Below are 17,553 nucleotides of genomic sequence, written 5' to 3' on the forward strand. Positions count from 1 at the left end.
CAGTGTGGGAATTCCTCCCCGCCAGTCAATAGAAAGAAGGGCTCGTTCTTTGGCTGACGTCAGAGGAGGGGCGCGTGCCAAGCCGGCTTGGGATGCCCCGTGGGTGGGACATACGAATTGACCAATGGGAAACGTGCCAACATTCTGCCACTCCCCTCCCCCCCAGTCAACCCATTGCCACCTACTGGGCTGGCTCCACTGAGTCCTACAAACCAGAGGGTCCTCCCCACAGGGGGTCTTTGTTCTCCGGACCCAGTACTACGCCCTGCCCCGTCCACTTAGCACCCCGGCACCTCTCCACATCCCGTCTCCTCTTTCATCTACGGACTCTATACAGACTAGCTGGCACATATGCCCTGGCCGACTGCAGAGAGCCTTATAGTAAATGTAAAAACACAATAAAGTACATTTTATTACAGAATATACTTTGGGGGACATTATACTTATATTCCCCACCCCATTTGTTGGTTACTTTCACCACCTCACCCTGTCTGTGATCCCCTTCCTCCAGGCTGGGCCTGTGTACTTATTTTACCCTGGCTTGCCTTTTGCAGTAGGTTGCGCTGATACTGCCTTATATAAATACATTGTGCATTTTTTTTATATTGAAACCGCGTCACAGTTTTCTTTTGGAGTGCTGGGAACACTAATTATATCCCGAAAAAATGTTATAAACAAAAGCGCAGCAGTGAAGCATGGCTGTGCGACGTCCCCGCCTGTGCGACGTCCCCGCCTGTGCGACGTCCCCGCCTGTGCGACGTCCCTGCCCGCCTCCTCCTGGCTGAAGAAGGGAAGGTCTCCATTCTGAGCCACCGTCTTTATTAATACAATGTACAAAAAGGTGAAAATAAAATGCGCTTCTAATGTGATCCTAAATACAAGAAATAGGCAAATATATGTATATGGCCCAACAGTGATAATAATCAACCAGTGTACATACTAAATAATAAGTACATAACCTTGATGGGAATAGTAGGAAGAGAGCGTCTGCAGCTATACAACAGGGATGGCCCAGCACCCCACAGCGCTACAAGAAACAAAAGACAAAAAAACAGCGCACAACGCTCATAGTGTAGTAGAATTTAGTAAAAATATATTGTAAAAGGTAAGTATTCTGCGTACATCAGATCAAACACAAGCGGGTATTACATGTAACAAGACATGCGTTACCAGCACAGGAAACCGGACCAGGCGAGGAGTGGGGACTGCTTGTTCTATACTACTAGAGGCGGGTCACGCTGGTAGTGACACCGCCTGGTTAAGTTGCTGTTTGTCCGTTTTTTGGTGAGCTGCACTGTGCCTGTATTCCAGGAGAGGACTGACACTTTGCCTTACGGGGCCACCTGTACTGATCGGGTCTCTTTCAAGACGTGGTGACTGAGGACTCTTGTGCCCGGTTGTGTGGGGCCACCTACTTTGAAGCCTCATATCGGGTGATCAGAAGCTGTCCACTCCTCGCCTGGTCCGGTTTCCTGTGTTGGTAACGCATGTCTTGTTACATGTAATGCCCGCTTGTGTTTGATCTGATGTACGCAGAATACTTACCTTTTACAATATATTTTTACTAAATTCTACTACACTATGAGCGTTGTGCGCTGTTTTTTGGTCTTTTATTAACACAATGTGCCTCTTCAGACATCAGGACGGATTTACCTCCCCATTTGGGGGACCAGATTATTGGTGTTTGATGTATAATGTAAATGCCATCACCCCCCCCTCCCCCGATTCACAGAGCGGTCAGTGACCCGAGCGTTTCACTACACAGAATAATCAGGTGTGGGTTTGGATTATGAAATATTGACGATAGGAACCACTTTCGCACTTAATCTAAGTGACCTGTTCAAGGTCACAGTGTGCAGATAGTAGATCTGCTTGCACTTCAAAAATCAGATAATGCTTGTACAATAATCCTCAATGACACCTCACCAGCCCCCCACTCAATAACTACCCATCACTTACCAGTACCCGCATCCAACCCATCGCTAGCACCCACCCTCAACTCAACCCACCTTCACCAGCTCCCCATCCTCCAATACCTCTCACCAGAACCCCCATTCTCAACTACCTCCACAAGCATCCCAATCTATACCTACCCAACACCCAAACCCCCCTCAATCAATAACTTCCCCCCACTCCATCTATAACTAACCCCCACCAGTACCCCCACCCCATCTATAACTACCCACCACATCTATAACTACCCCCCACCAGTACCCCCCATCAATTACTAACCCCCTCCAGTACCGTGCCATCTATAACTACCCCCCACCAGTACCCCCCAACTATAAGTACCCCCCACCCCATCTATAACTACCCCCACCAGTACCCCATCTATAACTACACCCACAAGTACCCCCCATCAGTATATCCCCATCTATAACTACCCCCACCAGTACCCCCATCTATAATTACCCCCCACCAGTACCCTCCCATCTATAATTGCCCCTCACCAGTGCCCCCATCTATAATTGCCCCTCACCAGTGCCCCCCATCTATAACTACCCTCACCAGTACCCCCCATCTATAACTACCCCTCACCAGTACTCCCCAGCTATAACTATCCCCCATCAGTACCATCCCCCATCTATACCTACCCCGACCTCTAACTACCCCCCATCAGTACCCCCCCATCTCTAACTACCCCCCACCAGTACCCCCCCATGTCTAACTACCCCCCATGTCGTCTAACTACCCCCACCAGTACCCCATTTCTAACTACCCCCCACATCTACAACTACCCCTCACCAGTACCCTCCCATCTATAATAACGCCTCAACAGTACCCCCCATCTATAACTACCCCCAACCAGTACCCCCGATCTATAACTAAACCCTCCCATCTATAATAACCCCCCACCAGTACCCCCCATGTATAATAACCCCCCTCCAGTACCCCCATCTATAACTAAACCTCACCAGTACCCTCCCATCTATAATAACCCCTCACCAGTACCCCCATGTATAATAACCCCTCAACAGTACCCTCCCGTCCCATCAATAAATATCCCTCACCAGTACCATCCCCTCAACATCCATAACTACCCCTCCCACTCCTGTTTGTGCCTCATCTCCTAATCTGCCCCTCCTCCTCCAATTTCCCACTAGCCCAGGCCTCAGACAGCCGTACCGGAAGTGACGCATATGACAGGGACAAGTGTATTTCCAATGGGCGGGGCCCGAAAGAGGGGCGGCACTGTGTACTAGGAATAGGGCGGGGCCTGTGAGGGGAGGGGGCGGGGCCGTTGTGTAAGAGGCGAGGTGGGGCGTGGCCTGTGAGTGGGTCAGGCCCGCGCAGGCGCAGTTAGTCTCCTCCAAGATGGCGGTGTCTGGGGTCCTGGGTCTGGGGGAGCTGCCGACGGACCCGCTGCTGCTCATCCTGTCTCACCTGGACTTCCGGGACCTGCTGCAGTATGGGGGCAATAGTGTGCATTATATATCCACCCCCCGTGTGCATTATATATCCTCCCTCCCCCCCGTGTGCATTATATATACACACCCCTCCCCCTGTGTGCATTATATATCGTCCCTCCCCCCGTGTGCATTATATATCCTCCCTCCCCCCGTGTGCATTATATATACACACCCCTCCCCCTGTGTGCATTATATATCCTCCCTCCCCCCGTGTGCATTATATATACACACACCTCCCCCTGTGTGCATTATATATACACCCCCCGTGTGCATTATATATACACACCCCTCCCCCTGTGTGCATTATATATATATATACACACACCCCTCCCCCTGTGTGCATTATATATACACACACACCCCTCCCCCTGTGTGCATTATATATACACACACACCCCTCCCCCTGTGTGCATTATTTATCCTCCCTCCCCCCGTGTGCATTATATATCCCCCCCACCTGTGTGCATTATATATACACCCCTCCCCCTGTGTGCATTATATATATACACACACCCCTCCCCCTGTGTGCATTATATATATATATATATATATATATATATATATATATATATACACACACCCCTCCCCCTGTGTGCATTATATATCCCCCCTCCCCTGTGTGCATTATATAACCCCCCTTCCCCCCTGTGTGCATTATATAACCCCCCTTTCCCCCTGTGTGCATTATATAACCCCCCTTTCCCCCTGTGTGCATTATATAACCCCCTTCCCCCCTGTGTGCATTATATAACCCCCCTTCCCCCCTGTGTGCATTATATATCCCCCTTCCCCCCTGTGTGCATTATATAACCCCCCTTCCCCCCTGTGTGCATTATATAACCCCCCTTCCCCCATGTGTGCATTATATAACCCCCCTTCCCCCATGTGTGCATTATATAACCCCCCTTCCCCCATGTGTGCATTATATATTTCCCTCCCCCCTGTGTGCATTACATATCCCCCTCCCCTGTGTGCATTATATATCCCCCCTCCCCCTGTGTGCATTATATATCCCCCTCCCCCTGTGTACATTATATATCCCCCTGTGCGCATTATATATCCCCCTGTGTGCATTATATATCCCCCTCCCCCCTGTGCATTATATATCCCCCCTCCCCCCTGTGCATTATATATCCCCCCTCCCCCCTGTGCATTATATATCCCCCCTCCCCCCTGTGCATTATATATCCCCCCTCCACCCTGTGCATTATATACCCCCTCCCCCCTGCGCATTATATATCCCCCCTCCCCCCTGCGCATTATATGTCCCCCTCCTCCCCTGCGCATTATATATCCCCCTCCCCCCCTGCGCATTATATATCCCCCTCCCCCTGCGCATTATATATCCCCCTCCCCCCTGCGCATTATATATCCCCCCTGCGCATTATATATCCCTCCCTCTGTGCATTATATCTCCCCCTCCCCCCCTCTATGCATTATATTTCCCCACATACATTTATATGCACACACACACCTTGACAAACTAGGGGAAACCCCCCCCCCCCCCCAAAAAAAAGTTGCTCACTGCTACCCCCCCCCCCCCCTTCTCTCAGGACTCGGTGTGGTGCGGCGATCTCCGTCTTCTCCCCTGCAAACTGTACTCTTTTCCCTGCAGGTCCTGGAAAAACAGCTGTGCCGCGTTGCCATGGTAACGGGGCGCCGGGTGACATCACGTAGCGTTACGTTGTCTTGGCATGTCACGCCGCGCAGCCATTTTTTCAGGACCTGCAGGGGAAAGAGTACAATTTGCTGGGGAGAAGACGGAGATCGCCGCACCACGCCGCCGGACCCCGCCGCAGGTAAGTGCTCGACAGCGGCAAAAATGCACTCGCCCGTGGCGTGCCGGCGAGTCCATTTGTCGAGAGATAGATATATATTTCTCTCTCTCCCCCTCCTGTGTGAGCCCTGTATGAATCTCCTTGTTTTTCTCTCTTTCAGCTGCAGTATTGTTAGCCGCCGGCTGCACCAGCTGTCTGCCCATGAGCCTCTGTGGAAGCGACACTGCAGAGTGTACTGGCTGCTGTCAGAGTGAGTGTGTGAGGAGGGGGCAGGATAACGGTACATTTACCCCTGTGTACAATCACTTCAGGGTAATAACTTGGGTCCGTCTGTGATGTCATGGTAACTCGACTCCTGCAATGCATTAAGGGCTTCAAATAAATAAAAAAAAATACTGCAGACCATTTTTACATGAACAGTTTGCCAGGGACCCTCACCTGATGTCGTCTCCGCGCTGGGACAGTTACAGTTTGTGCTATTTTATTGCACACTACAACACTACTTGATGCACAAAAATGTTGTGCTTTAAGTGACTGTGCATGCTCGCTCGCGTGTGTGTGCGAGAGTATGCACGCGCGTATTAGACTCGCGCACACAGCCTGCATTCTAAGGCTTTTATTTCCCTTCCTGTTAGAGACAGAAAGACGCAGAAGGTTCGGAGCTGGATGGCGACTTTCCTAGATTATTACCGTGACCTAGGCCGGTACATCGGTCACTATGCTACGCTGAAGATGGCCTGGGATGCATTGGAGCAGTATCTGGCTGACCGCTGTCCCAGGATGATCAGTTCCTTGAAAGGTATTTGTCACCACTATTTGCACCTGAGGAGTTGGGTTACCTGTGGACTCCTTCACTATTTCAGATGCATTGTAAAGCAACAGGGTGTTCCAAGAAAAGATTCCTAGTGTAATGAGTTCTAGAAGTGCAGACTTCCAGGGATGGATCCAAGAATGACTGCTGATGCATGTTAACCTGCGGAGTCTCGTAGTATGTGTATTCTGTGATACACAGCAGTGTGTACATGTATATTAATCTCTGAGACGGGCAATGCATGGAAGGTAAGGTGACGACCATGAACACGCTTCTCGCGTGTACTTTATTGAAGAGATCCCCTCATTTCCCAGAGCTATGTGTTCATGTATTTGACATTGAGGAGGCCAGTGGAGAGAACCCTTTTCTGTGCACATCTGTACTGCGTTGTTCATTTTGGCGCTCTGTCTGGGGATTTCTCCGCAGCTGGCGTGCGGGAAGAAGAGCTAAACGCCGTGGAAGACAGAATAGGCTGCAAGCTCCCCGAGGATTATCGCTGCTCCTTCCGGATTCACAATGGACAGAAGCTCGTGGTCCCTGGGTGAGACCTGAACTCGGGGAATCTAACTTATGAGGAGAGGCTAGCTAAATTAGATTTATTTACATTAGAAAAGAGGAGTCTAAGAGGGGATATGATAACTATAACTCTATATAGTTTATATATATATTATACTATAACTATTGTATAACTATATACAAATATATTCGGGGACAATACAAGGAGCTTTCAAAAGAGCTATTCATCCCACGGGCAGTATAAAGGACTCGGGGCCATCCCTTAAGGTTGGAGGAAAGGAGATTTCACCAGCAACAAAGGAAAGGGTTCTTTACAGTAAGGGCAGTTACAGTGTGGGATTCATTACCCATGGAGACTGATGGCAGATACAATAGATATGTTCAAAAAAAGGTTGGCATCTTTTTAGATGGGAAAGGTATACAGGGATATACCAAATAAGTATACATGGGAAGGATGTTGATCCAGGGATTAATCCAATTGCCAATTCTTGGAGTCAGGAAGGAATTTATTTCTCCTCTTATGAGATATCATTGGATAATGTGTCACTGGGGTTTTTTGTTTGCCTTTCTCTGGATCAATAAGTATAGATTATAGGATAATGTATCTGTTGACTAAATTTAGCATAGGTTGAACTTGATGGCCGGAAGTCTTTTTTCAACCTCATCTACTATGTAACACTGTGTCGCTGGTGCTATAGCTCTGTATGGTGTGTTATACGGGCTGACGGAAGATCATGTTTTCCGTTTCGTCTTCCAGGCTGATGGGCAGCATGGCCTTATCAAACCACTATCGCTCGGAGGACCTGCTGGACATAGATACTGCAGCGGGGGGCTTCCAGCGCAGAATGGGACTCAATCAATGCTTGCCCATAACCTTCTGTATCCACACGGGGCTCAGTCAGTACATGGCGCTGGCAGACGCTGAGGGGCGGCGGTGCAGTGAGATCTTCTATCAGTGCCCAGTAAGGAAACCATGCAACACTGATCAGCAGGGTCAGGATACTATTACATTGTGCCACTGAGCCTGATATCACGCGGCTGCACCCGAGCCTGCAATGCCTGCTGTGCAGTTAGGGGTTTCTGCTGCATTTATGCGTTAAAACCAGAAATAGAGATGTGTGATTGCCACTTAATTTCATTTTTTTGTTTAAACAGTAACAATTTGTACGTGGTAAGAACGTGGAGTTACTTGCTAATTGTCAGGCGTGTGATGTCTACCTCTCTGTTTTAGGATCAGACTGCGCACAATCCCGCGGCCATTGACATGTTCATTACAGGTAGGACACCCGATGCGTTCTTTTTCTGGTACCACATTTCGGCACAAATTGAGTCTCTTTCCGTGGTTTGTAATGTAAAAGATCAGTGCTCCTGTGAGACTGGTGGGACGAGTGCGGCTTTCAGTTGTATGTTCAGATTACTCGTGTGGCGTGGCTCTGAAAGGCGACGTAGCCCTGGCACAGCAGTAATATTTCTAGCTGGGTGTGACCGCTCCTGACACTTTCCTGTTTGTTCTTTTGATATCAGGTACCTCTTTTTCCCAGTGGTTTACTTCATATGTGCAGCATGTTGTCACAGGTGACTATCCAATCATCAGGGACCAGATCTTCAGGTAGTGTGGACTGGATACATCCCTAACACACCTACGTAATAACATAGTAACCCAGAGAAGGAAGGGGAGGATCATCTATTGTGTGCGTTTGTGTCTGCTACATGATCACTGTATAACCACGATGCACGACTATTACATACGTGAGCAGCCATCACACCTGTTGTAATGTGATAGCAGTAACCCTGATATTTGAAAGCCACAGAACCCAAAGCCACAGAACCCAATTTTAGCCGGTTCCTCGCTGGGTGTTCGGGTGGGCAGCCTGTAAATAAACACATTTTATAAATACACTATTGAAGGAATACCCCATTCAGTTGTGTTAAAATACAACAATAACATTGTGGACAATATTACTTAAAATAAGAATTATTATTTAGAAGCGCTTCTTATTGTCATATAATTATTCCACACTAATGTTCACTTTTTTCCCCCTCTTACATTCAAACACAATGGGTTTTTTGTTGAACTCTTTCAGGGAAGGGACCATTAACATGCAGGGCTGATTTCAATATTGTTTTGGATTTTAATGCTGCCCGAGTTCCTCTCCCCATCGCCCCTTTTTTGCTTTGCTTATTTGCAATGCTATACCCTCCATCACTGCAAGGGTTAACTATGTGTTGAAAATATACACATTGAGCCCCCTCATATAAAGGAGGCCCAAGGCTGTGTCCCAATATCTCTGTATAGAACATATCTGTCTGACATGCTGCTTCCCCACCAGGTATGTGCATGATAAGGACTGCGTGTCCACTACTGATGACATCACAGTGTCTGTCTCTACGTCCTTTCTCCCTGAGCTGAGCTCTGTCCATCCACCTCATTACTTCTTCACATACAGAATCAGGTGAGCAGGGAGGCTGCCGTCCTGCCGGTCTGATGTCGGAAACTATCGGCAGTAAACCGTACGTCAAGAAAAATGCGCATTGGTGGGAGTCTGAGGGTAGTCGTGGCTCTGAGCCACGCATGGACAGGCTGAGGGACTTTTAACATGTCCACCCTAGACAAGGAAAGGGTGTATAATACAGAAACAAGGGAGAGTGGAACCGGCAGATACCTGAAAGGTACAAGGAACAGGAGAGAAGAGTATTTTCAGTGTATAAATACCAGAACATAACAAATCAGTTCAACTGTGCGTTTGGGGGAACAGGCTTTTCACTAAATTAGTAGTGGCAGCTTGGAGCAGTGTCCCAGCAGTACTGAGCGAGGCTAAACCAGTTATGTTCTTGGCTTGATATGTAGGAATTCAATGTGGTGTGGATGAGGGGTCAAGTAGGGTCAAAGGGTTGGAGACGATTTGGGGGGGGAAACAGACCAAATTGTTTTCTGATATGCTGTATATACGTAATTCATTTAGCGCAGAGAGGTTTCACGCTGTGGGATAGTTCGTACCAGGCAGCTTTGTGTTTAATGTAGGGAGTATATTGAAACAATGCAGCAATTCCACCAACAAATGAGGCATAATCTCCAATCACAAGGGTTTCTGTTCACTAGGCTCGAGATGTCCAAAGACGCCTTCCCAGAGAGAGCCTGCCAGCTGGACAGCCGCTACTGGAGAATAACCAACGCTAAGGGGGATGTGGAGGAAGTGCAGGGGCCGGGGGTCGTCGGTAAGAGAGCAGAGTGGTCTCGTGTAATGTGCTCGGCATTCCTGAGATTTTAACGCCTCCATGTAAACATTTTCCTATTTGTAGGCTTGGTTTATTTACTGAAAAGAACTACAAATTGCAGAAGGCCATCAGATTCAAAGCTAGGACAAGGCTGTCTGTTTGTACTGTGTGTACTGATCGGGGATGGAATGGTATACAATTCCAAAGTGCGGGGGAAACGGCTTCAGACGAGGAGAATCCTGCTTGTGCAGCCAACACAACACAGACAAACAATTTCCTCAAAGTGCAGGTCCACAGAGGTACACAGGGCAGGTCTCTAGGACAGAGATACACAGGGCAGGTCTCCTCTAGGACAGAGATACACAGTGCAGGTCTCCTCTGGGACAGAGATACAAAGTGCAGGTCTCCTCTGGGACAGAGATACACAGGGCAGGTCTCCTCTAGGACAGAGATACACAGTGCAGGTCTCCTCTGGGACAGAGATACAAAGTGCAGGTCTCCTCTGGGACAGAGATACACAGGGCAGGTCTCCTCTAGGACAGAGATACAAAGTGCAGGTCTCTAGGACAGAGATACACAGGGCAGGTCTCCTCTAGGACAGAGATACACAGGACAGGTCTCCTCTAGGACAGAGGTACACAGGGCAGGTCTCCTCTATGACAGAGATACAGAGTGCAGGTCTCCTCTAGGACAGGGATACACAGGGCAGGTCTCCTCTAGGACAGAGATACAAAGTGCAGGTCTCTAGGACAGAGATACAAAGTGCAGGTCTCCTCTAGGACAGAGATACAAAGTGCAGGTCTCTAGGACAGAGATACACAGGGCAGGTCTCCTCTAGGACAGAGGTACACAGGGCAGGTCTCCTCTATGACAGAGATACAGAGTGCAGGTCTCCTCTAGGACAGGGATACACAGGGCAGGTCTCCTCTAGGACAGAGATACAAAGTGCAGGTCTCTAGGACAGAGATACACAGGGCAGGTCTCCTCTAGGACAGAGATACAAAGTGCAGGTCTCTAGGACAGAGATACACAGGGCAGGTCTCCTCTAGGACAGAGATACACAGTGCAGGTCTCCTCTAGGACAGAGATACACAGTGCAGGTCTCCTCTGGGACAGAGATACACAGGGCAGGTCTCAAGGACAGAGATACACAGTGCAGGTCTCCTCTGGGACAGAGATACACAGTGCAGGTCTCTTCTAGGACAGAGATACACAGTGCAGGTCTCCTCTAGGACAGAGATACACAGTGCAGGTCTCCTCTGGGACAGAGATACAAAGTACATCTCTACTCCCACGTTCATAATGCAATTCTCCATTTAATGTGACAGCCACGGACAGTGGAAAGGCCACGTTTTAGGTCCCACATGGACCTTTCATCAGGTGACCTGTACTTTGAAGAAAGGGATGAGTGATGGCCTCTCCGTGAGGGTCAGGAAGGAATATTTTGTGTTAATGTTTTAGCAGCCAGTGGGTGAGCTTCTTGCTCTGCGTTTAATTAAGATAACCACGCTGGCATCTGAGCGTGTGTTTCTTCTCTGGATAAATCAGCAGCCCGCATGAGCCTCTGACCAGTCTAGATCTCCTTCCTACCGACATGACCCTGCGCACAGATCTGGAGGGACATTTATTTTGTGTTCCCAGGAGACTACCCGCAGCTGCGAGCCGGCCGTGTGTACGAGTACACGAGCTGCACCACCTTCTCCACCACCTCGGGGTACATGGAGGGATATTACACCTTCCACCGCCTGGGCAAGGGCGAAATCTTCAATGTGACCATCCCTCGGTTCCACATGGTGTGTCCGACATTCAGAGTGTCTGCGGCAGGCACAGTAAGAGACCTGAGGAGCTGTTGACCTTTTTACCAAATACGTTTTCATTCCGTATGTATTATTTAACCTCTTGCTGCCAATGGGGGATGTAACACGTTGCAATACATTGTATACCTATTATGATGCCCTCGGAGTGGTTCTGCTCTTCTAAACCCAGGGAGGGAGCCCGGTGCTGATCGGGGTGTGTTGTACGCCTCCAGGTTCTGTATAACTGGATGCACTGAGGGTCTAGCACAGGCCTGCACAACTCCAGTCCTCGAGGGCCGCAAACAGGCCAGGTTTTCAGGATATCCCTACTTCAGCACAGCTGGCTCAATTAGTGGCTTAGTTATACTGAGCCACTAATTGAGCCAGCTGTGCTGAAGTAGTGATATCCTGAAAACCTGGCCTGTTTGCGGCCCTCGAGGACTGGAGTTGTGCAGGCCTGGTCTAGCACAACATTAATGTTATTTAAACCTTTAGTTTACTGTTTTCTTAACGCTGAGGATCCTGACCATTTTGCTGTAATATTGCACTCCCTGGAAACAGGGAAATGTTCCCGCTCAGATGAAAGCTCAGAGCGGTAATAAGGTAAATGGTCTGAATGTGGAACAACCGAGAACTTCTCTAGCGCCTCTGCTGCCAGAAAGGCCGGACGGGCATGGTATTGTCGATGCCGATCCGGCAGAAAGTGAACCAACTTTCAATAAGAGCGTTTGTTACTCCGCTTCTTTAAAGCATAATTTCCCACTCTCAGAAGGCGGAAGCACAGAGAATGCGATTAGGAGCCGTTATCGGTGTGCTTGCCGAGACGGGCAAAGTAGGTTCTAGGTCTCTTGTGCTACCCAGCAGATGCCCCTGGTAGCCTGATATTCCCGCTGTGACTCCCAGGTGCAGTTCTGTGGAACAAGTTAGTAGGATGACTAACCAGAAAGGTGAGGACTTGTACCATTAGAAGTCCGCGGCGGTATATGGGTGCCACACGTGGGCGTACCTACAGATTCGGGGGCTCGTTTTTAGAAGTCATCTGCAGATCCCAGTCAGTCCCGTTGGTGCTGACCTCTGCCGTTGTGTCCTCCCATGTAGGAAACGAACGGCGGGGAATATGTTCCGCACGAGGACGAGGATTCTACCGACACTGATGAGTATGAGGACAGACGGCGAGTGTTGGACATCGGCAGCCCGCCCGTCCGCTGCCCGCGTTACACCTGAGCAGTGGCTGCACGCAGCACTATCCTCACCTGACAGGCACTGAAGTAAATCCTACACTTTCATAGGATTATTCCTGCCGCCTCTTACCGTTTGCGCCAATTGTTTATTTGATTTTTTTGGGGTGCTCTGCTGGGTGGTCCCCTCCGCCCGGGAGGGGCTTTTACTGTTATAGAAATGCGCGTCGTTTTTCTATAATGCGCTTTTGTTACTGAGGAATATTCTCTGCTTGTTCTGCGCTACGTGGGATGAATGATGCATTGTGTTTATATATGACAGAGATTTGCCTCTCTGTGACGGGTATGCAAATATCACTGGGGTGAGAGGGGCAGGTCTGTACATTAATAGCCCTCAGCTCTCCCTTCCTGCAGTCTGATCCTCGGGTTATACAGGGGTGGGGTGAGAGCGGCTAAGAACTATATTATATTGTTATAAAGTGTGTGTGTGTGTGCATATATTACAACCATAGCGCTTAAATTCAGGTGAGCTCACCTGAGACAGCAAGAGCTATTACTTTCCTGTGTGGGAACAGGGTTAGCTGGATAGGAGATCTCCGTCACTCCCGGAAGCAGGTGCAGCGCTCTGCTCTGCGTGTTGGTATATACATTGCTCTGCAGTGAGGGGTTGCCATGTGCAGCACCCTGCTCTGCGTGCTGGTATATACATTGCTCTGCAGTGAGGGGGCGTTGACAATTGGTTCCAATGTTGGAGCTGGGTGCGTAGTCGGCACTGTCTCTCCCACCCCCTGGAAGGAGAGGGATCAGTGTGATGGAGTTATATCCACTCTGTGTGGATGTAGTCTCTGAGAATTGTATATATGACAGCAATATTCCTACTGTGCCCCACATGAATACACCCCTTTGTGAGCGCTCTGCCACGCCCCTTTGTGAGCGCTCTGTCACGCCCCTTTGTGAGCGCTCTGTCACGCCCCTTTGTGAGCGCTCTGCCACGCCCTTGTGAGCGCTCTGCCACGCCCTTGTGAGCGCTCTGCCACGCCCCTTTGTGAGCGCTCTGTCACGCCCCTTTGTGAGCGCTCTGTCACGCCCCTTTGTGAGCGCTCTGTCACGCCCCTTTGTGAGCGCTCTGTCACGCCCCTTTTTGAGCGCACTGTCACGCCCCTTTGTGAGCGCTCTGTCACGCCCCTTTGTGAGCGCTCTGTCACGCCCCTTTGTGAGCGCTCTGTTTCCGGGGCGGTGCTTTCTTTCACACGACCAATAAAGATCGCACCATAAATCAGACATGTCTGCAGCGCGTGGTCCCTGTATAAACGCTCATTCTGCGGCCCGCAGAGATCCCTTGTGTGGAACGCTAGGAGCACAGTGTTTAGTGTGAAAGACCCCAGCCCCATATTGCAGCAGCGGCCCCATATTGCAGCAGAAGACCCCAGCCCGATATTGCAGCAGCGGCCCCTGGCCCCATACTGCAGCAGCGGCCCCATACTGCAGCAGCGGCCCCATACTGCAGCAGCGGCCCCCGGCCCCATATTGCAACAGGCTTTGATCCTTAGGCCGGACTCGTGAGCCCCATTATATTGTCCTGTAGATGCATTACTGCAGAAAGGCCCGTCCTTTCTTACCTTTTATATAACCGCTGATAAATGTCATAACATAGAGCAAAGTAGCTCGCTGAAAAGGGCCGTTCCCACCGTTACTCAGGAGCTGCTGTGTGAAGCCCGGTACCCAGGGAAGGATTCTGTGAAAGCGTTCCCTTCCCAGGCTGCTTGCGTCTCTGTAGGAGGCGCGCCTGGGAAGCCCGGTACCCAGGGAAGGATTCTGTGAAAGCGTTCCCTTCCCAGGCTGCTTGCGTCTCTGTAGGAGGCGCGCCTGGGAAGCCCGGTACCCAGGGAAGGATTCTGTGAGAGCGTTCCCTTCCCAGGCTGCTTGCGTCTCTGTAGGAGGCGCGCCTGGGAAGCCCGGTACCCAGGGAAGGATTCTGTGAAAGCGTTCCCTTCCCAGGCTGCTTGCGTCTCTGTAGGAGGCGCGCCTGGGAAGCCCGGTACCCAGGGAAGGATTCTGTGAAAGCGTTCCCTTCCCAGGCTGCTTGCGTCTCTGTAGGAGGCGCGCCTGGGAAGCCCGGTACCCAGGGAAGGATTCTGTGAGAGCGTTCCCTTCCCAGGCTGCTTGCGTCTCTGTAGGAGGCGCGCCTGGGAAGCCCGGTACCCAGGGAAGGATTCTGTGAGAGCGTTCCCTTCCCAGGCTGCTTGCGTCTCTGTAGGAGGCGCGCCTGGGAAGCCCGGTACCCAGGGAAGGATTCTGTGAGAGCGTTCCCTTCCCAGGCTGCTTGCGTCTCTGTAGGAGGCGCGCCTGGGAAGCCCGGTACCCAGGGAAGGATTCTGTGAGAGCGTTCCCTTCCCAGGCTGCTTGCGTCTCTGTAGGAGGCGCGCCTGGGAAGCCCGGTACCCAGGGAAGGATTCTGTGAGAGCGTTCCCTTCCCAGGCTGCTTGCGTCTCTGTAGGAGGCGCGCCTGGGAAGCCCGGTACCCAGGGAAGGATTCTGTGAAAGCGTTCCCTTCCCAGGCTGCTTGCGTCTCTGTAGGAGGCGCGCCTGGGAAGCCCGGTACCCAGGGAAGGATTCTGTGAAAGCGTTCCCTTCCCAGGCTGCTTGCGTCTCTGTAGGAGGCGCGCCTGGGAAGCCCGGTACCCAGGGAAGGATTCTGTGAGAGCGTTCCCTTCCCAGGCAGCTTGCGTCTCTGTAGGAGGCGCGCCTGGGAAGCCCGGTACCCAGGGAAGGATTCTGTGAGAGCGTTCCCTTCCCAGGCTGCTTGCGTCTCTGTAGGAGGCGCGCCTGGGAAGCCCGGTACCCAGGGAAGGATTCTGTGAGAGCGTTCCCTTCCCAGGCAGCTTGCGTCTCTGTAGGAGGCGCGCCTGGGAAGCCCGGTACCCAGGGAAGGATTCTGTGAGAGCGTTCCCTTCCCAGGCAGCTTGCGTCTCTGTAGGAGGCGCGCCTGGGAAGCCCGGTACCCAGGGAAGGATTCTGTGAGAGCGTTCCCTTCCCAGGCTGCTTGCGTCTCTGTAGGAGGCGCGCCTGGGAAGCCCGGTACCCAGGGAAGGATTCTGTGAGAGCGTTCCCTTCCCAGGCTGCTTGCGTCTCTGTAGGAGGCGCGCCTGGGAAGCCCGGTACCCAGGGAAGGATTCTGTGAGAGCGTTCCCTTCCCAGGCTGCTTGCGTCTCTGTAGGAGGCGCGCCTGTGAAGGGTTCTTTATAAGCCGGAGGGGTTTTCTTATATACAGCACGGAGTTTAACAAGCGTCTCTTCGTTTGTATTTACACGTTATTAATTATGATTACGTTATTGCATTAATTACATTTGCCAGGCTTTTTTTTTTTTGGGACGTTGCATACATTTTTGAGGGTGTCATTAAACATGGCCGCCGTTACTAGGTAACTCCACTCGCACGATATTATGGGATCTAGTTTTACACCCCTTGTTGTGGTACGTGCCGCCCACATTAGGAACAGATGTTGGCCGTTCCTGTTGATTAAGGAACTCTCCGGGGGGGTCCTGTTTTGGAGATTTTATATACAAACATTGGACTGAAATAATATAAATGCGATACTCGGGGCAGCTGGATGTGGGGGGTCCCCGCTCATCACACCCCCTGGGACCCTTCTAAACGCCAACACCGAGGGTCCTCACGCGGACATGCGTTTGGTCCCAGACCTTGAGAACCTTATTCCAGTAAAAGGTATCACAACTTTCAAATGGTATCCAGTCATTCCCTGCAGGACTGATAGAGCTGCCGGCTGAACGGGTTCTTACTGGCAGAACCAAAAACCAGTTCGCCAAGATTCCCCGGGTGTCGCCTTGTGCGGCTGTTGGGGTAACGGCGTGCTAGCAAGGCTTGTACTTTCTCAGGCAGGGATGCATTCCTACAATGGGACGGGTGTCATGTTTATGTCAGTGGGTGTTGCATATAGAGGGGGTTGTATAGAATATGTCAGTGGGTGTTGCATATAGAGGGGGTTGTATAGAATACCCTTCTATAAGTTGGCGGGTGCATTGTCAATTAAAATATGAGTTACTTGAGTCAATATATCAAGGTGCTTTGAATTTTAGTTTTGTAGTTTCAGCATTATTTAGAAAGGTGCTATATGGGTCTTTATATGCAGGGGGGCTCGACTCTGGTCCTCAAGACCCCCCTCACCCCCCCAACAGATCAGGTTTTCAGGATATCCCTGCTTCAGCACAAGTGGCTCAATCAGAGGCTCAGTCTTTGACTGAGCCACCTGCGCTGAAGCCGGGATATCCTGAAAACCTGTTGAGGAGGGGCGTGTCTTCTGGACTGGAATGGAGCACCGCTGTTTATATGAAGCAAAAGAAGCCGTTCCTTAACTGACCCCGTGGGGCATATCCATTTATTTCTGGGCTTTGTTAGATGTTGCCCCATTTGTCATTGAAACCGATTTCTAAAAAGACACGTTCTGGTTTCCCCAGCTTTCCGCTCGTGGTCCGACCGGACAGATCAGACAGATCCCGGCTTGTGTTTTGTTTCTGGGGGATGGGGGAGTATAATATGGCTGCCATATTCTCACAGGGAAGAATGTTTTTGCTACTTGTTGAATTAATTGTGTTACATGATTTGTAAGGAGACGTACAAAAATAAAAACCCCATGCTGAAAATGTCCGTGTGTGTCTTTCTGTGCTCGAGGCAAAAATCAAACCACGGCAAACCTTATTCCTGAGAAGACGCTCAGCGGGACCCTGATAAATTGCTGGAGAATGTGAGTGACGGCACGGAGGAAAGTTACAGGTGCAGCCAAATTCCTGCGCCGCCCAATCACGCTCTCCTAAACCTTTTGTCTTATCC

At 50.5% G+C, this 17,553-nt stretch overlaps 1 protein-coding gene across 4 annotated transcripts; it reads left to right on the forward strand.

Moving 5' to 3' along the window:
- Positions 1-3,261: 3,261 nt before the first annotated feature.
- Positions 3,262-17,366, forward strand: FBXO3 (F-box protein 3). Of its 4 annotated transcripts, none has more exons than XM_075567593.1 (11): positions 3,262-3,407; positions 5,349-5,438; positions 5,824-5,987; positions 6,426-6,540; positions 7,273-7,477; positions 7,747-7,792; positions 8,040-8,090; positions 8,963-9,026; positions 9,616-9,731; positions 11,373-11,560; positions 12,626-17,366. In XM_075567593.1, the coding sequence occupies exons 1-11, from the start codon at positions 3,316-3,318 to the stop codon at positions 12,749-12,751; spliced, it is 1,257 nt and encodes a 418-aa protein (XP_075423708.1). In that variant the 5' UTR covers positions 3,262-3,315; the 3' UTR covers positions 12,752-17,366. The 4 variants fall into 4 exon arrangements, with proteins under 4 accessions (XP_075423708.1, XP_075423709.1, XP_075423710.1 ...); XM_075567594.1 differs by having other exon boundaries at positions 8,040-8,124; positions 8,846-8,968; positions 11,373-11,611; positions 12,626-12,761; XM_075567595.1 differs by having other exon boundaries at positions 3,263-3,407; positions 8,040-8,124; positions 8,846-8,968.
- The last annotated feature ends 187 nt before the right edge of the window (positions 17,367-17,553 follow it).

Source organism: Ascaphus truei, chromosome 12, assembly GCF_040206685.1.
Source record: "Ascaphus truei isolate aAscTru1 chromosome 12, aAscTru1.hap1, whole genome shotgun sequence".
In the NCBI taxonomy this organism is placed as follows: Eukaryota; Metazoa; Chordata; class Amphibia; order Anura; family Ascaphidae; genus Ascaphus; species Ascaphus truei.

Bases quoted from the DNA above. Each gene is read 5' to 3' on its own strand.
- FBXO3 (XM_075567595.1), top strand. From the start codon at position 3,316: ATGGCGGTGTCTGGGGTCCTGGGTCTGGGGGAGCTGCCGACGGACCCG. The intron at 3,408-5,348 runs GTATGGGGGCAA...TCTCTCTTTCAG, and splicing joins GACTTCCGGGACCTGCTGCA to CTGCAGTATTGTTAGCCGCC. The intron at 8,969-9,615 runs GTGAGCAGGGAG...TCTGTTCACTAG, and splicing joins TTCTTCACATACAGAATCAG to GCTCGAGATGTCCAAAGACG.